At 36.6% G+C, this 19,269-nt stretch overlaps 1 protein-coding gene across 7 annotated transcripts in view; it reads right to left on the minus strand.

The window, feature by feature from the left end:
- Positions 1 to 1,469: 1,469 nt before the first annotated feature.
- ATP2C1 (ATPase secretory pathway Ca2+ transporting 1) overlaps positions 1,470 to 19,269 on the minus strand; it is a 116,444-nt gene continuing 98,644 nt past the window's right edge. For all 7 annotated transcript variants that reach the window (XM_059920340.1, XM_059920343.1, XM_059920346.1 and 4 more), the window contains 10 exons: positions 19,053 to 19,223; positions 17,858 to 17,955; positions 9,512 to 9,562; positions 8,413 to 8,579; positions 7,043 to 7,111; positions 6,295 to 6,411; positions 5,338 to 5,485; positions 4,711 to 4,806; positions 3,103 to 3,244; positions 1,470 to 2,255 (listed from right to left, as the gene is read on the minus strand). In XM_059920340.1, coding sequence (XP_059776323.1) covers positions 2,125 to 2,255; positions 3,103 to 3,244; positions 4,711 to 4,806; positions 5,338 to 5,485; positions 6,295 to 6,411; positions 7,043 to 7,111; positions 8,413 to 8,579; positions 9,512 to 9,562; positions 17,858 to 17,955; positions 19,053 to 19,223 — 1,190 coding nt within the window. In that variant the 3' untranslated portion in view covers positions 1,470 to 2,124. The remainder of the gene's footprint in view (positions 2,256 to 3,102; positions 3,245 to 4,710; positions 4,807 to 5,337; positions 5,486 to 6,294; positions 6,412 to 7,042; positions 7,112 to 8,412; positions 8,580 to 9,511; positions 9,563 to 17,857; positions 17,956 to 19,052; positions 19,224 to 19,269) is intronic.

Raw genomic sequence — 19,269 nt, forward strand, 5'->3', positions numbered from 1 at the left:
AAATGGGGAGAAGTTTAAAATTTAGATACTAGTGCATTTGAATTATCCATGCTAATTCTGATAATATGCTATGTAAAATACATACACAGACCCTAATTTGTTGTTTTACTATGGGAAATCTGTTATACAGATGTAGTATATCTGAATCGTACATTTCACTTCTTTTTAAATCACAGATTCAATGTACTGTGAGTACTGCCTAATTTCTGTTATCTTCAACATCCATATGATTTTAATGTTAACAGTCCCAACTGGAAGAACATTAACTTATGAAAATAAATCATTCTGGGGGAAGGTTTAAAATCTGAACAATAAGATAGGCACATTTATTTCATATGAGTCATACTCTGAACGTAAAATGCAAAGCAAAAGATTGACGTGCACTTCATATTTCAAGTCCTTGTAACAGAGAAGAAAACTCATTACAAAACTTAGATATGATACATCACCATCATTAAAGATAAAGTTGATTAGACAATGGTTTCCATGTACATTTGACTAGCCTTAAAGAGTAAAGCAGAATACACTGCAGATATCTCAGGTCCTTATATTAAACTGTTTCAGTAACAAGACTCAAAGAATAGGTATCTTTCCTATCGTTCACAACAGTACTGCAGTGCTAACAGTGCAGTTTAATATTGCTGATAAAAACTAGAGAGCGATTTATCCTCACAGTTTAAAAAATTAAGAATAATTATAAAATGCAAAATTCAGTGACTTCAGGAAGAATTAAACATGTAGGAATTTGAGACCCGTTTCTGTTTCAGAGAGAAATATTCAACAGGAAAATGTATTTCTAATTTTGAATTTCTGGCCCAAATTTGCCACACACTCAAAACAAATTACCTATATATACCTCATCCAGCTATTACAAAAACTGATGGCATTCCAGGAGAAAATCTATCTATTTCTCTAGCACGCCCAGTGAAGCAGAACAAGGCAGAGGACAATGGTGGAAGCAGGAGAGAGGCAGGCTCCGGGCTGTGCTGCAACCTAGGCCCCAAAGCTGCAGATACACGAAGAGTAAAGGTCAGCACAGAATCTTCCACTTATACTCTGCTTCATAAACCATCTGTTTAGGTTTGGGGCTTTTTTATTCTTTAAGTTTACCACTCTATACTTCATAAGAAAGATTTTTTTAAAGTACACATAAAAAGACATTAAGAAGTAATAAAATTCAGATATTCAGGTGAGGTACTTAGATTTATATTTAGGAGATGACTTTGTCAAGGCGATACTTGACAAAGTATGTATTGATATTTAACTCTAAAAGAAGGCATAACACATTAACATAATCTGCTATAAATATCAGCCCAACCAGTCTTAAATTTTTTTGACTCCATGACTAAGTGTTAATTACAGACATGGCTACCCTACCTAGAATGCCACTCCACAGCCCTGTATTAATTGTGCTAGACCAAAGACTCATACCAAAAACAAAAGAAGAAGAAAAAGGCAACCATTTACACTTACTAAGAAAAGCAAACATTTACTTCAAATTGCAGTATAGGCTCTTCAATCACAAAAAGAAAGAAAAGAACAGTGATCTGACAGTGGTCACATCCTGTGCAAAAAACTTGAGATACAAAAATGGTAACACAAGGTAGCTGAGCTGCTTACACTGCAGGAAAAGGAAATACAGTAGCTGAAATATGGCACTCCTGGGAATCAACTTCTAAACCAAACAGAATGCCTTTGAAATGATTAAATTTATTTGTGTATTAGTAAGAAAGCCCCACCACCATAAATAGTACAATATTTAAAAATTAAAAAAAAAATCATATTTATCTAGGATAGATTGTATATTTGAACTGTTAGACCTCTTTAAGTGCAGAAGGTGGTTCAGGTTTTGCTTGTTTTTTAAATTAAATAACTGCCCATACACTTTACGAAGTTCCACTCAATCGCAAAAGCCAATTTCAATCAAGGAATATGTTATCAAAGTTGCATAATTTCATTTGGGACTGTCAGCAGGTTAAAGTCTCAAATCAAGTCTTCAACACTCATTTTTAGTCAATAAAAAGTTCAAAAGTTCTCAAATCTTCATTATCCTCTTGAACTTGCCCTTCTAAATGATCCTCAGACTGCAATTCCTAGTTTGCAAATAAAAGAATGCAATATGCATCATACTTCAAGAAAAGACGACGATGTCGAGCTAACAGGCTTCTGGATCTTCTCCCTGCTCCTTTCAACCTTCTTGATAATTTCTGCCACTATGCACACTGACGAGGTGAGACCCAGAAGAAACAGCAAATCTGCAAGAGAAAGTAAGTTGGGTTTTACAATTCTTTAAACTTACAGTTGCAGAGCGTAATAACTTATGTTTTTCTAGCATTTTACCACAGCTTTTAAAATACATTATTTCTCAACCATTCCACAAAGTAGCCACAATCGGCCTGAAATTAAAATCTTGAAATTAAACTAGTTCAACTCTAAGGTAAACTTTAACTTACAGCAAAAAAATACAGTGATTCATAAATATCCAAATTACCTTTAAAAACCCAAGAATTAGAACTAGCATTATCATAAAATGCGTCCGTTCTCACACTTACATAGGAAGATTAACTTTTAAATGTACTGTATGGTGATGCATTTAATGCACAGTCTGTGAAAGAATAATGACTGTCTTCACATCAGCTTAATAAAACTCTTAGGGCTGTTATTTCATAAAATAATGTGCAAATTAGCAAATAAGAATAGGAAAATGTTAGTTTAACAATCAAAATGGTAATTTTAAAGAAGAGCCATTTGGTTTTCAGTGAGCTTAAATCTAGTTTTTTCTTCATACAAGATTAAAAAGTTATAAACTACAATTACTCTGTAACACGTTTTGATTTGCTATCTTTCAGAATCACCAAATATGATTTTGACAAGTGACAACCTACAAAAAATTAACAAGAAAAAAATTACAAAAAAAGTTTAAAACCTAGAGTTGGGAGAGTGACTCCCCTAAACATTTCCAAATGAGAAAACAGAGCACACACATTTTTCAAAGCAAGCCACTTATTTCACTTTTTAAAAGAAAATTCTTCTTAGAACAAATGCATGAGAAAGTACAACTCATTTATAATATGTAAATTATAAAGATAACATTTCCCTTACCCAGTATACTTAGGCTCTCGGTCTGAAAAACTTTCTGAAGTGGAGGAAAGTAAATAACTAATAACTGTCCCATGATGGATCCAAGAACTGCGTAGCAAAACATTTTATTACTGCAGAGTCCAATCTCAAACACAGATTTGGTCTGTTGGCAGAGCACAGAGTTCAGTTATTACTCCTTGGTCACAGAAACAACTTCTTTATTATTACACTCACCTCCAGTTTTTAGTAAGCTGGACTGAATTCTACAATAGTAGTACCATGAAATCTCTAAATTTTAACTATTATTTTGGAATAATTTAGATGGAATAGGGTAAATTTTAAAGCAGCTTCTCTTCATCAAGGGCTTTAAGGGTGATGCTATTAAAAAAATAAAGACCACAGAAACTTCCGTTAGTCCTCCAAAGCATAAGAAACTTTATTTGTATATGATAATTTTGCTAAATCATTTCTATCATTCATTAAGGTACATAATCTAAAAACCTTTCTCCAAGAATGGACTTAGTTACGTGTGTAGTGACAAAGTAAAAATGCCTTTCATAAAACAAAAACCAAATACTAAAGCTTCTTCAAAAATTAGTCTAAGTTAATGACAATTCACTGTACTTGGAAAGTTCTAGCATGGTGAATGGTAATAGATATAGTTAAGGATTTATATGGTGCTCTTAAATTGAAATGAACAGTCAGGCCTCAAATGTAGCTAGTTTCCAAGAACAACATGCTCTGAAAAAGTACCATTAGGTTCTAGCCCATTATTTTCTAACAAAGCATTTCAATCAAGAGAAGGTAATCCAGGGCTTCCCTGGTGGCGCAGTGGTTAAGAATCCTCCTGCCAACGCAGGGGACACGGGTTTGAGCCCTGGTCTAGGAGGTTCCCACATGCCACGGAGCAACTAGGCCCATGCGCAACTACTGAGCCTGCGCTCTAGAGCCCGTGTGCCACAACTACTGAGCCCGCGTGCCTAGAGCCTGTGCTCCGCAACGGGAGAAGCCACCGCAGTGAGAAGCCCGCGCACCATAACCGAGAGTAGCCCCGACTCGCCGCAACTAGAGAAAGCCCACGCGCAGCAACGGAGACCCAACTCAGCCAACGATAAATAAATAAATTTTTTTAAAAAAAGAGAGAGAAGGCAATCCACCTTAAGATAAAGCATGGGAAGAAAAGAAAATTTTAAATGTCCTAAGCTTTGACACACTGATGGAAATAATGAGAAAAAGTTAATATGCACAAAACTGTTCCTGGACTTCTAACAATACTTGCTTCTATAATGAGGCTAATAACATCTTAGCAGAAGCCATGAGCTTTGTCCTATCCTCAGATAATGTTAACTTGAACCTATCATAGCTACAGATAATAAGAAAATGAAAAGAAGAAAAATCAGGTGATGACACCTGTGATTTACTTTGATGTCCTAGCCAAAGTTAAGGCTTATTTCCCCAAATGCCCCATCCCTCTTAGGACACATTTTGGAGGCACATGTTTGTAGGAAGGCTATATCCGGGGCTGTAACCATGGCTACAAAAGCAAGCAAAGCTAAAAACCCTGCCCACTTACAATTAGAGAGTACCCTAACCCAATTGGATTAGTCAGCTAAGATCACCTAAGCATACCTGGGATCTGGAACTTAGCGCATTGAACATGTCAAAAAACACAAAGCATGTGAAGGTCATTGTTGTATCCCGAGGTGTTATCACATTGTCTCGCAGCTATCGAGAGGAAAGAAGATTTTCAGCTGGCTGAATTTAATGAACAAATACTACATGCTTTTAAAGGGTTAATATTTTCTTCCTCTCAGAATGAAATAGCTTTAGTTTAAGATATAAAACATATAAGCAACCTAAATTTCCCATACACCATTTAAATAAGTCACCTAATAAATAGCTGTAGTCTACATAAAGTAAAAAGTCTTTTCCCAAACCATAAACTGGATATTAAAAGAACTTTTTTTGATGACATGAAAGTAGCTATATTAAAGACTCAGATTTTCTACCTTCTTCCCAAATTTTCATGTTAATTTTTATTGTATCTGATACTTCTCTGCAGATTTAAATAACTCTAATATATAAATCAGGAATTCTATTAACCCATAAATACTGAAATCAAGCTATTTTTAAATGTTTTTATTCTATTTTTGAAAGAGCTCTCCTAACTTCCAGCCTTCTGCTTAATACACAAAAATAACCGAGTCCTACTGTACAGAATGAATATTAATAAAGCAGCTTATCCAGTGAGTATACCTCCCGCCAGAAGACAAACAAAGTCCCACAAACAATGATTATTGAGGAAACAAGTATTTTAAGTATCAGGTTTTTGGTCAAAATGCTGTCCTTCCAGTTGCGTGGAGGTTTACGAATGACATCTTTATCCACTGGTTCTACTCCAAGGCTTCAAAACAAACAGAAAAGTGAATTAAAGTTTTAAGTAAGATTTGGATTTATTACATTCACAACTTCATTGACCTCAATTATCCCGGAAACGAAATGTCTTCTTTTGGAAACAGAATGTTGAATCATGAAGAAAACCTTGGCTATGATCACTTGAAAATAACCAAAGATTTTATCACTCTTTCCTTTTTTGTTTATTTGGCACAGTTTGGGAGGGGACTGATAATCAAATTCAAAAAATTGCCCAATTTCATTTACATATAGCTTTACTTATTCCAAATATGGCCTGAAATATATGACCTACCAACTGGACTTTGAACTATCTTTCATGCAAGGAAGTTTCAACTAGGATAATTTGTTGTAATGGTCACTGACATGTATCACTCTGTGTTGGGAAAGCAACATCTAGGGCCCCATTATTATACAAGAAGATACTTAGATGCTTAGGTCCTTCAATACTTTCCCAAAGTCTCTAAGACTGACAACAGAACCTTGGTAACAGCACTAAAGCCAGAGATTTCTCCATTACAACCTATTCTAAGAAACAAAAAGCTTACTTCGAGGACGGGGACTGCAACTGTTCCCTCCTCTGTTCTCAACTTAAGGCTGGGCATCTAACAGCCTAAAAGCTCAGATCATAATGCATGAATGAGCACTCCAAGAGAATAAATGATATGCTCACATCACACAATTTATAACAAACACAATGCTGCAGAGATTTCCAACGCTATCCGTGATGAAGTCTTAGAGCTTAATTATCAGGATAGCATGCCATCCTTGTCTTTCTAATTTACATGAGAAAACTCTCACCTCTGAGCTGGAGGTCCATCCATAATAATATTGATCCACAAAATCTGCATGGCATTGAGAGGATTGGGAAAGTTCATTAATGTAGCCAGTGAGATTAAAGTTAACGCTGCTATACTCCTATCGAAAGAAAGAGTCATTTTAAAAAATGTGTCAGCATAGTATATAGTTCTTGCTAATTTTATGAAATCACTTTCTTAGCATTTAAAACTCTCATGTTACTACTGTTCTTTTAAAGGAAGCCCGTATTTCCAAGTAATCTACTGCTTCATTAGTGTGAATATTTTGAAGCTAAGAGTTAACCCTTATGATCTACAGCATTTTAATAAAGGACTTCCAAATAGAGGAAGAATTTTTTTAAATTGAGTTCAGATAACAGTTAACAGTTTCAATGATATTTTTGTAACTGTTTTTTGACTACAGAAAAGCCCTTCTACTTTTGGAAAAATATACCAAGAAGAAACATTAAAATTTGACACCCGTTTCTTAGTTATTTCAGGGCTATTAAATAAGCCACAAAGGTTTATATATTTTGATGATGATACAGACAAATAATTATCACATTTAGAACCACTTTATCATGCCATTTTTAGATTTAGGACAGAATTCAATTTTCACACTGGAAAACTTTTACATATGAACAACCCTCAGAAATAGAGCCCAGAAGTCTGTAGGCATTCTGCTTGAATTCTACTTTGCAAATAATTTATCTGTAAGACCCATAAGTTTGTCACAACTTCTTACAACTTACGTGCTCAGCTGGAATCTAACAAAATTTTTAATGTTATTATAAATCCCTTTACCCTCCTCAATTGCAGACCTGAAAGTTAAAAATAAAATTAGGTGAGAAAATATTATCACAGAAAAATGAGGATACATCAATACTGTGGAACTAATTTTGAAAACAAATTTCCAACTGATAAAACACATACATCAATAAGAGAATCTATTATTTTCTTCACATAATTAAAACTAGAAAAAAAAAAGGAAACACTACTGTGGCAAGGAATTGAAGTCTGGCCTGCTACACTCTACCCGAACGAATTTCACAACACAGTAATTTTTATTCTTAAAAAGGCATTTCAACATTAAAATCACATCTTGTGTTTCTACACAAGAGACAATAATACACATTTATAATACTAAAATAATGATCTTCTTTACCCCTCCAAGTTTATTTTTCTTCAAGATACAAGATGCATGCATGGTAAGGGGTTAATTTAATGTAGGTCAGAAATTAAATGGCAATGAGACATATAAAACTTATAGAATTTAAGCCATCTGTTGCTCCTACACACAATTAGATACATGTTGTACCAGAATTATAAAAAGAATATGGTTTACAAAGATTCATGTAAATTCTCTCATTCATTTTGCTCAACCTAGGAAAATATGTGTTTTATAAACATATTGCCCTATCTTCCAAGATTTTTATACAATTCTAAGAATGGAAATTAAGTATCTTATATCTTTTTAAGAACCTAGCAATTCTGGGTCCTGAGGGCCCACATGCTCCACTTGAGGCCACAATGGGTTAATGAGGCACACAGGGCATCACTGAACTAAGACTTAGATCATTCAAGAGGTGATTATCAAGTGACCTCCACCTGAACACTGTGAAACAACCAGCAGGTACTGCAGAAGAATCTTAAAGCAATTAGAAACTGTGGATGAAACAAATCTATTCAAATGATAAATTGCATCATTAGTAACATGAACAATTCCTGACATAAGGAAACAGATATGGATGGGATCTTTATTTATAATACTTACTGTAAGGCCAGGCACATGCTTATTCCTGTGAGCCTGAATTTAACTAGAATAAAGGCCACATGAAGGTTCACTGCTGTATTTGTCACAACACTAGTGGCCAGGAAATGTGACACTTGGCTGGTACTCAGTAATATTTCTTAAATGAATAGCCCTGCCATTTATTATGTCCATTCCATACAAATAATTTTCCCCCAAACTACACACTAGTACACAAAATAAGATTAATTAATCTAGTAAAAAAGTTTAGTTTATCCAATGTCTAAAACTGCTAAACTCTTTTCTATGAATGGCGTGCAAGAAAGGATGGGAGGAGACTCTGTGATGTGCATTCACTGAAGGAAAACTTACATGATGGTTTGGAAATCATCATCCACCAGGATCATGTCTGCTGCCTCTTTGCAAACATCTGTGCCAGTCTGACCCATTGCAACTCCAATGTCTGCAGCCTTCAGAGCGACTGCATCATTTACTCCATCTCCTGTCATGGCCACAACCGACCCGTTCTTCTGCAGAGACTGGGGGCGGGAGGGGAGAAGCGGGAGGGAGGAGTTCTGATTAAAATGTTGCTTCCACACAGATAAGGGGATAAACAAATCCTCTCTCTTTTTCTTTCTCACATAATTAAAGACTGGAAATAAAACAATCACTTTTTCAATAAACTTCAATAAATATATGGAGGTCTTAAGATAAAGCTTAGAAAAAGCTGCCATTAATATTTCCATGTGTGAAAATTCTGTGTGTAAAGCCTGATGAAGAGTCAATTACACAGTTGTTCTCAGGGAAATTTTGTCTCCCAGGGGACATCTGGCAATGTCTGGAGACATTTCTGATTGTCATGACTTCAGGGACGCTACTGGCATCTAAAGGACAGGAGCCGGGGATGATGCTAAACTTACAACACACAGGACAGCCCCTCACAACGAAGAATTATCCAGCCCACAGTGTCTCAGTGCCAAGGCCGGGAAACCGTGACCTCAGTACCATGGAGCACTACTGTGATGAGTAAGTCCATGAACTGATGGTACCATGTCAGCTGCTTTGTATGTATTTGACTAATATAAATAATCACAGCCCTTTAAACACTGTTCACACTCTCAAAACATTTTTTTCTTGCTGTGTTTATTCAGTTTCTAAGTAATTATTCCTATTCACACCGGGATGATTTGGCTATAGCCTCCTGTCAGAACATATTTCTACATTATTCAAATGTTTAAAGAAGGTTGTATTTGCAGATATTTCCTTAAAGTTTTCTTCTACATCTTCCTTTGCAAACTAAATTCTCTATTAATGTTTCCATCTCAGGCTTTAAAAAACCACCTGTTTTGCTTCACAATACTTCTGACTTTAATGCTCTATCAATATTTGCAGTAGTAATGCAAACATAATGAAAGACAAGCAGTAGCATTTTGGATACAGAGATAAAACAGTGTGATTCTTAGACACCCACCTTAATAATTTTCATCTTGTGCCTTGGACTAGCTCTGTAAAATACTGCAACCTGTTAAAACACGGGACACACTAAAAATCTTCAACATTAAGAAATATCAGAATAACCTATGCACTTATAACTAAGAATATTTTTTAAATTATCAATTTAAACTGTCTGTATCTTGCCACAGAGATCAAACTTAAGAATATGCCATACATTTGTTAGGACACTCATTTGACAGGGTCATTTCAAATTTTTAGGTACTATAAGAAATACACAATCTAAACAATTTACCCAGTTTATCCCATTATGTTTAAGCTCTGAAGAGAAAACAGCCTTATTCTTGAAACGTTCAGAGACAGACAAAGGAAAAACTCTCCTGCATCGGCTTCCTCGACACTGACACAACTAAAATGGCCTCTTCCCTTTGTCCTGTCTTCAGGAGATTTAAAGAACAGCTGCTTCTCAACGTCCCTCGAGCCTTTTTTTGTTAAGCACTATGAAGTGTCTGCGCATGCTCTTCTACTCAGGTTAATCCATCAGGCTCTCTCTCCTCCACTGTGTCTCCACCTGCTTATACCATCTTCTCTCTCCAAAGAATATATTTAATCCCTTTTCCTGATCCCATCTCCTGGTCTCCTGAAACCCTCCCACTGTGCCCCAGTCATCGACAAATCCCCTGGCCCTCCACTCTTACCCACACTGCTCTAACCTAATTTATCCACAAGACAGGGACTGTTCCCACAGTCCTCTCCAATAGCACCACCAGCAGAGCACAGAGGGGGCAGGTGCCCTCCATTCCCTTCTTCAGTCACACATCCTCGGTTCTGAATGTCACAGAAGACTGTACCTTCACTCCCTGTGGTCAGTCACTGCTCCCGAGGCCACCCTCCATGTTTCACAGGAATCTGTAACCACTGCCTCCCATCAGTCTTTCCAACACCCCCGAGCCAGGTGACCTTAATACCCACGTAACCCACCGTTCTCTTTCCTACTCTCCTAGAGGACGGGTCCACACTAGTTTTCTCTCCTCATGCTTCCAATTTATCCCCTTCCCCAGCCTCACTCTCAGCTGACAACCTTGTTTTCTGCTTCAAAGAAAACGGAGTCAGGAGAAAACTTCCACAACTCCCACCATCCAATAGCTGTATCCAGACAGTATCCCTCCTTCTCTCCTTTTACTACAAATGAACAAGGTGAGTATGTTTCTAGTGCAGGTCAAATATCCCACCTTCTTACCAATCAGAAATTTTACCCCCCTTGTATCAAAATTTTTCCCTTGCTGCTGCACCTTTACCATCATTATACAAACATGTTGTTATTCCTTCCATTTAAAGAAAAACAAAACCAAAAACTTCCCTTCCTATCTCAGCTGCTACCCTCCTTTCCCCTTCTCTTTATAAGCGAAACTCCTCTAGGGAGCTGCCTGTACTGCTGTCTCCCATCTCTCTCTTCCACTCTCTCCTGAATCCCTCCTAATTAGGCTGCTACCCCCACCCCTGCACTGAAAGCTCTAATCAAGAGCACCAAAGACTCCCCGCATTGCTGACACCAGTGCCATCTCTCATGTGACTTAATCCCGCACGCAGCCGATTACTCCCTCCTCCTGAGGCGCCCTCTTCTCCTGGCTTCAGGACCACCCTACACTCTCCTGCTCCTCCTCCTACCTCTCCAGCGGCTCCTCTTGTGCAGGTTCCCCCAGGCCTCCCTGAAGTCTACACGTTGGAGTGTTCTAGAACTCAGTTCTTGGGCTCTTTATAATATAAGAGGTCTCTCCCTAGGGGATCTCATCCCACCTTAGAAATCTGGCTTTTATTTATATGCCTTTTTGTCTCTTCTGAAATCCAGATTGATAAAACTAATCCACCTACCTACTCCACATTTGCTCTTGGACATCCCATCTCAGACTTAAACATCCCAAACAGAACCCCTGTTACTTCCCCAAACACATGCTCCCTCACATCCTCTGCCAATGGCAAGTGCACTCTTGCAATGGCTCAGGCTCTAAATCTGGGGAGCCACCCTGATTCCTCCTCTTCTCCCACATGCCACACGCAGTTTGGCCCCATCCTCAAATATATCCACACTTCAACCTCCTTACTCAAATATCGAAACCCACTGCCAACACGCTGGGTTAAAAACATAAGTCAAACCACACTGTCCTCTGCTGAAAGCCCTCCAAAAACCTCCTGTCCCTCTCAGGACAACTGAATGGTGCCCAAGTCTTTTACTGTCCACCAAGCCCCACATGAAGTGCATGCTCCCCGGTTAGTCTTCTCTCCCCCCTGCACTACACTGGCCGCCTCACAGTTCCTGAAACATGCCAAGCACACTTCCCTTGAGGCCTCTGCCCTTGTGTTCCCTCGGATATTACACAGCCTGCCCCTTTCATCACACAGGACCTTCTCAGTGATGCCTTTCCTAGGCATGCTGTCTAAAGATCTCATCCTCTCTCTTCCCTGCTTTTGTCAGTGCTCTCCCCTCCTGCTCCCATACTACAGTGATTGTATTGTGTGCTTATCTTAAACCAGTATATTCCCCCCTTTTTAGGTGGAGAAAGACATAAAGATGAAAAGATTATTAACAGAGGAATTTTCAGTTACCCCCAAGTTTAGTCCCAGCTCTGTGATAAAATGATATAGTTCAATTTTTAGACACTTCTGTGTTTTTTTCTAATACCTAATTTCTTCAGGCCATAATTTTGTGTCACTAAATTTCAATATTTTTACTCAACCAAAAAGAATGACCTGCTAATCCTGGTGCTTTAAGTAGAATTTTTACTCTGTGCAATGTCATACTCCACATGAGTCTTATCTTAGACTATAAGCACCATGAGGCAGAGATTTTGGCCCTGTACCTCCAGTGCTCTATAAACACATGTAAAATGAATGAATAAATGACTGAATCTTAGGACCATCATAAAGACTATTCCCAGGTTCTCTCCCAATTTTAATAGAGGTCTAAAACAAAAGAGGATTATTTTCTTAGGTAAAAAAATTCAGTTTAACTGTACTATCACATTACCGATTACCCTTAGTTCCTCTAGGTACCACATAACTCATATGTGGAAAGCATTCTTCCTTTAAAAAGGTTCAAACTCCATTTGGAAACTCTTTAGCGTGTCTTTAAAAAGCACTAAACATACAGATGGTCAAAAGGCACATGAAAAGATGCTCAACATTGCTAATTATTAGAGAAATGCAAATCAAAACTACAACGAGGTATCATCTCACACCAGTCAGGATGGCCATCATTAGGAAGTCTACAAATAATAAATGCCAGAGAGGGTGTGGAGAGAAAGGAACCCTCCTACACTGTTGGGGGGAATGTAAATCGGTGCAGCCACTATGGAGAACAGTATGAAGATTCCTTAAAAAACTAAAAACAGAGCTACCATATGATCCTGTAATCCCACTCCTGGGCACGTATCCAGAGAAGACTGTAATTCGGAAAGATACATGTACCCTAATGTTCACTGCAGCACTATTCGTAATAGCCAAGGCATGGAAGCAACCTAAATGTCCAGTGACAAATGAATGGATAAAGAAGATGCGGTATATATATATAATGGAACATTATCAACCATAAGAAAGAATGAAATCATGCCATTTGCAGCCACATGGATGGACCTAGAGATTATCATACTAAGTGAAATCAGGCAGAGGAAGACAAATATCACATGATATTGCTTATATGTGGAATCTAAAAAACAAACAAAAAAAACCATCAAAGTGATACAAATGAACTTATATAGAAAAGAACTTATATGCAAAACAGAAATAGACCCACTGACATAAAAACCAAACTTATGGTTACCAAAGGGGAAAGAGGGGGAGGGTAAATTAGGAGTTTGGGATTAACAAATACACACTACTATATATAAAATAGATAAGCAACAAGGACCTACTATATATTGATAACACAGGTAACTATACTCAATATTTTGTAATAACCTATAAGGGAAAATAATCTGAAAAAAAAGATATATATAGGGACTTCCCTGGTGGTCCAGTGGTTAAGAATCCACCTTCCAATGCAGGGGACGCAGGTTTGATCCCTGGTCAGGGAACTAAGATCCCACATGCCGCAGGGCAACTAAGCCCACATGCTGCAACTACAGAGCCCACACGCTCTGGAGCCCATGCGCTGCAACTAGAGAGGAGCCCGCACACTGCAACAAAGAGCTCATGCGCCGCAACGAAAGATCCCATGGGCTGCAACTAAGACCTGACACAGCCAAAAATAAATAAATAAATAAAAAAGTGTTCACTTAAAAAAGATATACATGTATGTATAAATGAATCACTTTGCTATACACCTGAAACAAACAACATTGTAAATCAACTACACTTGAATTAAACAAAATTTTTTAAATAAAATAAAAAGGACTAAGCTGCATACATATTTAAAATGTACTGGTTACCTTCTAAGTGAAAATTCTACATTACTGCAGAAATTAATCCTGTAGCACACAGCACTGAGCATCTAGCAAAGACTGTGGATTTTACAGAATTTTTTACAAGAGCATCTAGCGAAGAGTGTGGATTTTACAGAATTTTTAAATAAACGGCTAATTACTAATTACAAATACTCAGGTTGTACAGAGTAAAATTTTGCCTTTGTTCCACTACAAATCATTCAAACCACTGCAAATCACTCCTTTGCAGCCAATGCAGCTTATCACTGACAATGGCAGTAAGGATAACAAACCAACTGTTGGGCTGAAAACATACCTCTTTTGTATAGTAACAAATTACTTTGGCATGCATCCAGTATACCTATTACTTGATATAGATTTCAGCATTTCAAAGCTTTGATGGCAACTCAAAAATAAAAGCAGTTTCTTTGAGACTAAGCAGATCTCAATGCAAAGCTGAAGAATCATGTAGAATATAATATTGCACGGAGTAAAAATTCTCCTTAAAGCATCAGGACTAGCAATCTTTTTGGTTGAGAAAAAATATTGAAATTTAGTGACACAAAATTATGGCCTGAAGAAATAAGGTATTAAAAAAAAAAAAAAACACAGAGAAAAGTGACTAAAAACTGAACTATATCATTTTATCACAGAGCTAGGATTAAACTTGGGGGTAACTGAAATTCCTCTATTAATGATCTTCTCACCTTTACGTCTGTCTCTCTACCTAAAAGGTGGGGGAATATACTGATTTAAGATAAGCACACAATATAATCAGTGTAGTATGGGAGCAGGAGGGGAGAAGACAGAATGAGGACAACAGGATGGTAAAAGGACAATGGGAAAGAAGTAGAACTCTGTCAGCAAAGAGAGAGTTCAGGGAATATTATGGAGGGAAAGGGAGAAAGGCTGTGTATTTTCAGAAGGAACCTGAAAGAGGAATTTTCTCTTCTCATGGGTCCATCTTTTCAGTGTCATATTTGTGGTCAGCACTCACGGTTCTTTTGATCAACATTAACAGAAAGTAAGTTATGAAGAGAAGAAAGTAGGTAAATATGAAAAGGAGAGGCTAATGGAAAAAAATTATTCCTGGCATTAAAATAACCTCCCAAAGGTCCCCAAATCTTCCAGAACAGATTAAAAGATATCTGATGCATTGAAATAAGTATTGACAACATACCAAAAATTAAACAGCACACGAATTGGGATTTTATTATAGGGACTTGGTTAATAGGTTTGGTAAAAACAAAAATGGAGGCAGTGCTATAAAAAACAAACAAGAAAAGAGAATGTCCATTTTTATCAACAGGAAATGTAGAACACACTCAAGAAATCATAAACAAAAAACACTGAGAATTCCCAGATGGACTTTATAAATAATTAAGCAAAATTCAGTTTCCATACTACTTTCTAACTGGCTCTAGGTCAAAAGGACAGAGAAATGTTGAGGGATTTGGAATGTGTGACAGAATTATGGAAACAGGAAAGCCAAAAAAGTTTTAATGAGGAACAGAATTCATTAATATGATTTTTAATACATGTGGGAAAACCTCAGTGAGCTGGCAATTTAGAAGGAAAGTTTTGTTTTGTTCAAACACTAATAAAAGAAAAACTTTTCAAAATGATCTGAAGTAAAAGCAATAAGACCAAGATTTAAGAGTTACATGAACACAAGATAAAAATAGGAAAAAAGACAAAGTAGGGGTTGGGGGGACTAAAGGACCTAAAGGAAAGAAAAGACTTGGGTTTTCAAAAGACATGATAAACCTGAAAAAAGTGCTGGTATTTATGGAATTCCTCCTCAGAGCAGGATGACTCTAAGCAATTCAATGAGCTTTCTTTCCTCTTTGAACAGCATCAGAGCATCTGCCATAATTGATGCACAAAAACTCTTATTTGAAAATGACCAATGATGTAATTTGTCCGGGCTGATGATGCAATTTGTAACTTACTTCTTCCTTCCCTAACTGCCTTTACATTGGTTTTCAGAGTTCATTAGCATTTTTATCAGAGAGCTGGAGAGTGAACTGAAGAAAGCAAATAAAATGAAATTTCAAATCTGTCCAATGTCACTACTTGTTAGCATCTCTGGGAAAAGGTTTGGAAGAAAAGGTTCAACAAAGGTTAATGGGAAAATGTTTACTAAATGTACATTCTGTCTCAATACCCCCAGGGAACTTAATACAGGAATTATTCTTTCAGAAATAAATGTCAGGAAGAAACTATCAGGGTAGGACGGACACACACACACACACACACACACACACACACACACACACACACAGAGTCCTGTTCAAATATGGAAACACCTACCCCACTAAATCTAAAACAAATCAGACACCCACACTGCTCTCAGATGCTCTGAAAGGGCATTTCAATGAAAAAAAAAGGACAGTCTTTTCAACAACCAGCACTGGAACAACTGAACACCCATACATAAAACAAATGAACCTTAACCCACTTCTCACACATTGACAAAAATAATTCAAAATGGATCACAGATGTTAGGTAAAACCTAAAAGTATGAGACTTCTATTAAAAAAAAAAAACAAAAAACAAAAACAGGAAAAAATCTTTGTGACCTTGGGTTAGGCAAAGAGTCCTTAGATAACATATCAAAAGCATGATCCATAAAAGAAAAAAACGATAAACTGGACTTCACCAAAATTTAAAACTTCTGTTCTTTAAAAGACAATGTTAATAGAATAAAAAAATAAAACCACAGACTGGGAAAAAATATTTTCCAATCAAATATCTGATAAAGGACTTTTATCCATAATATATAAGTAACTTTCAAAATTCAAAAATAAAACATTTTTTAAAAATAGGCAGGGTAGACTGTTCACTAAACAAAATATATGAATGGCAAATAAGCACATGAAAAGGATACACAAAATCATTAGTTGTGAGGGAAATGCAAATTAAAACCACAATAAGATACCATGATACACCTATTAGAATGGGAATGGGGAAACTGACAATGCCATGTGCTGGTGAGGATATGAGCAATTAGACCTTTCAAACATTGCTGGTGGGAATGCAAAACAATAAAACCACCTTGTAAAACAATTTGGCACTTTCTTACAAAGTTAAACATACATAACCATATGACTCAGCAATTAATCTTAGGTATTTATCTAAGAGAAATGAATATTTATTTTCATACAAAACCTATATACAAATGTTTAGAGTAGTTGTAATCATAATCAGCAATAACTGAAAATAATCCAAATACCTTTAAACTGGTGCACAGGTAACACACACCCAATACAGTGGAATACTACTCAGCAATTAAAAATGCATTATGCTAAGTCAAAAAAGCAGATTCAAAGCCCTCATACTATATGCCTCCATTTTTAGAGCATTCTGGAAAAGGCAAAACTGTAGGGACAGAAAACAAATCGACGGTTGACAAGCAGTGGAAGCAGAGGGAGGAGCGGACCACAACAAGAGGATGTGGGGTGGGAGGAACCTGTACCCGACTGTGTGGTGGTTACGAGGACCACACACATTTGTCAAAACTTAGGGCTGCACATTAAAAAGGAAGACGTTTACTGTTTGCAAATGATACCTCAATTTTTTTAAAAGCATTATATATGCATTCAATTAAAATAGAACACAAGGGTAAGAAGTATGAAGTGATGGTCTCTCTCCACTCTGTACTTTATAAATACAAAACATCACTGTTAATTTCCACAGTACCTTCCTCAGAGGAAACTTGGCTCTTGCTAAAGTACTGATATTCCTAACAATCACATCATAAATACTCTCAATGATAAGACCGATTTCAATGATAAGATTTCATCTCATGATTTGGACCAACGAATCTGGGGGTCATGTCCCAACTGTTTTCAAATGTTTCAAACAGCTTCATTAACACAGCAGCAGAAGTGGTCTAACACCTAGAATAAGGCCTTTCAGTCTGAAAGGCTCTGGTTTAGGCCTACCTTTGGTACCATCTGCGAAAGCTGCTGGACATCCATTGCATCTATTTCTTCTCCTGAGACTGACTGGGAGGTTTTGGAATATAATCCCAGACGACTAGCTGAAGTGAAATGGGAAAGAAAACATAATTAACCAAATTGGTTTTGCTTGATAGGCTAGTCAACATAATGCTCACTTAATATGATTTGTTATCAACTCACTTTCTCTTTAAGTATAAAATGTCTTTGTATCAAGGGATCACAAGACAGACTACGATAAGACAAACAGAACTGAATTAGTAAAAAGTGTGGGGTTTTCTGTTTGACTTCTTGATTTTTGTTTAAATTTAAGAATAAAGAGTTTTCACAATTTAACCCACCACACCTAAGAACTGGAACAAGGCCAAGCAGGTTCTGCTTGGGAGCTCAATTTTAATGAAGATCAGAGTGCATTTTAAATAAAGTAAACAAAGCCAGGCAAAATGGTGGCTCATCTGTGGCATCATGTAGTTGTATGTAAATGAAAATAAATGTTGAGAAGTTTCTCTAGAAACAATCTTCCCAACAATATTATGTTTCCAGTGACATATTTTTCTTAGATCACATAAAGTGTGAAATTCCTGTCTCAGTCTCTTTCCATATTAATAAGATAAGAATTAATGAACTTTAGCAAATTTTAAATTTATAAGTATGAATTATAGTTTACAGGTTCTGGGAGATTAACTTCCATGTCCATTTTATTTCCTTATACTTGTTAAGTAATCTTAAACAGCATTCAAACAACATAGGCATATATGTATGAGACAACAGAAATACAGACACAAGTTATTTTCTTTCAAATTAGGTACAAAGTCAGCTTTTAAAAAATTATACTCAAGTTGAAAGAAAAAACTAAATTTCATATTTTCTTTCACATTCATGATCTAGTGCTTTTATCTGTCAGCATAGTGGACTATGAGGTTAAAAATAATCAACTATTCTTTTGTAAATAAAATGTGATTTCACAAGCTTTAGTTATTTTCGACTAATAGTATTATTTTTTTTAACTAAAATAAAATTTTGCCCACAATTTTATAGAGTATGAGCAAACAAAAGCATCAATTTTAACCATATAACTCAGTATTAAGTAAACACACTTCATGTCAAATGATTCACAGAACTATGCACTGCAGTAATTTAAGAAAAACTATGGAAAACAAAGGAAGCAGCCTAGTTATACCGATTGCAATTGCAGTCTCCTGTGAGTCTCCAGTAATCATTTTTATTGACACTCCCGAGGCAATGAGTGTTGTAACTGCTTCTTTCACACCAGTTCTAGGAGGATCAATGATTCCCACCAGGCCAAGGAACGTCAGTTGTCCCAATTCAGGACCAGAAGCCAAAGCAAGAACTTGGGAAATAATAATAAAATCCGAAAAAGAAAATGTGAATCACAA

This window comes from Balaenoptera ricei, chromosome 4 (assembly GCF_028023285.1).
Source record: "Balaenoptera ricei isolate mBalRic1 chromosome 4, mBalRic1.hap2, whole genome shotgun sequence".
Taxonomy (NCBI): Eukaryota; Metazoa; Chordata; class Mammalia; order Artiodactyla; family Balaenopteridae; genus Balaenoptera; species Balaenoptera ricei.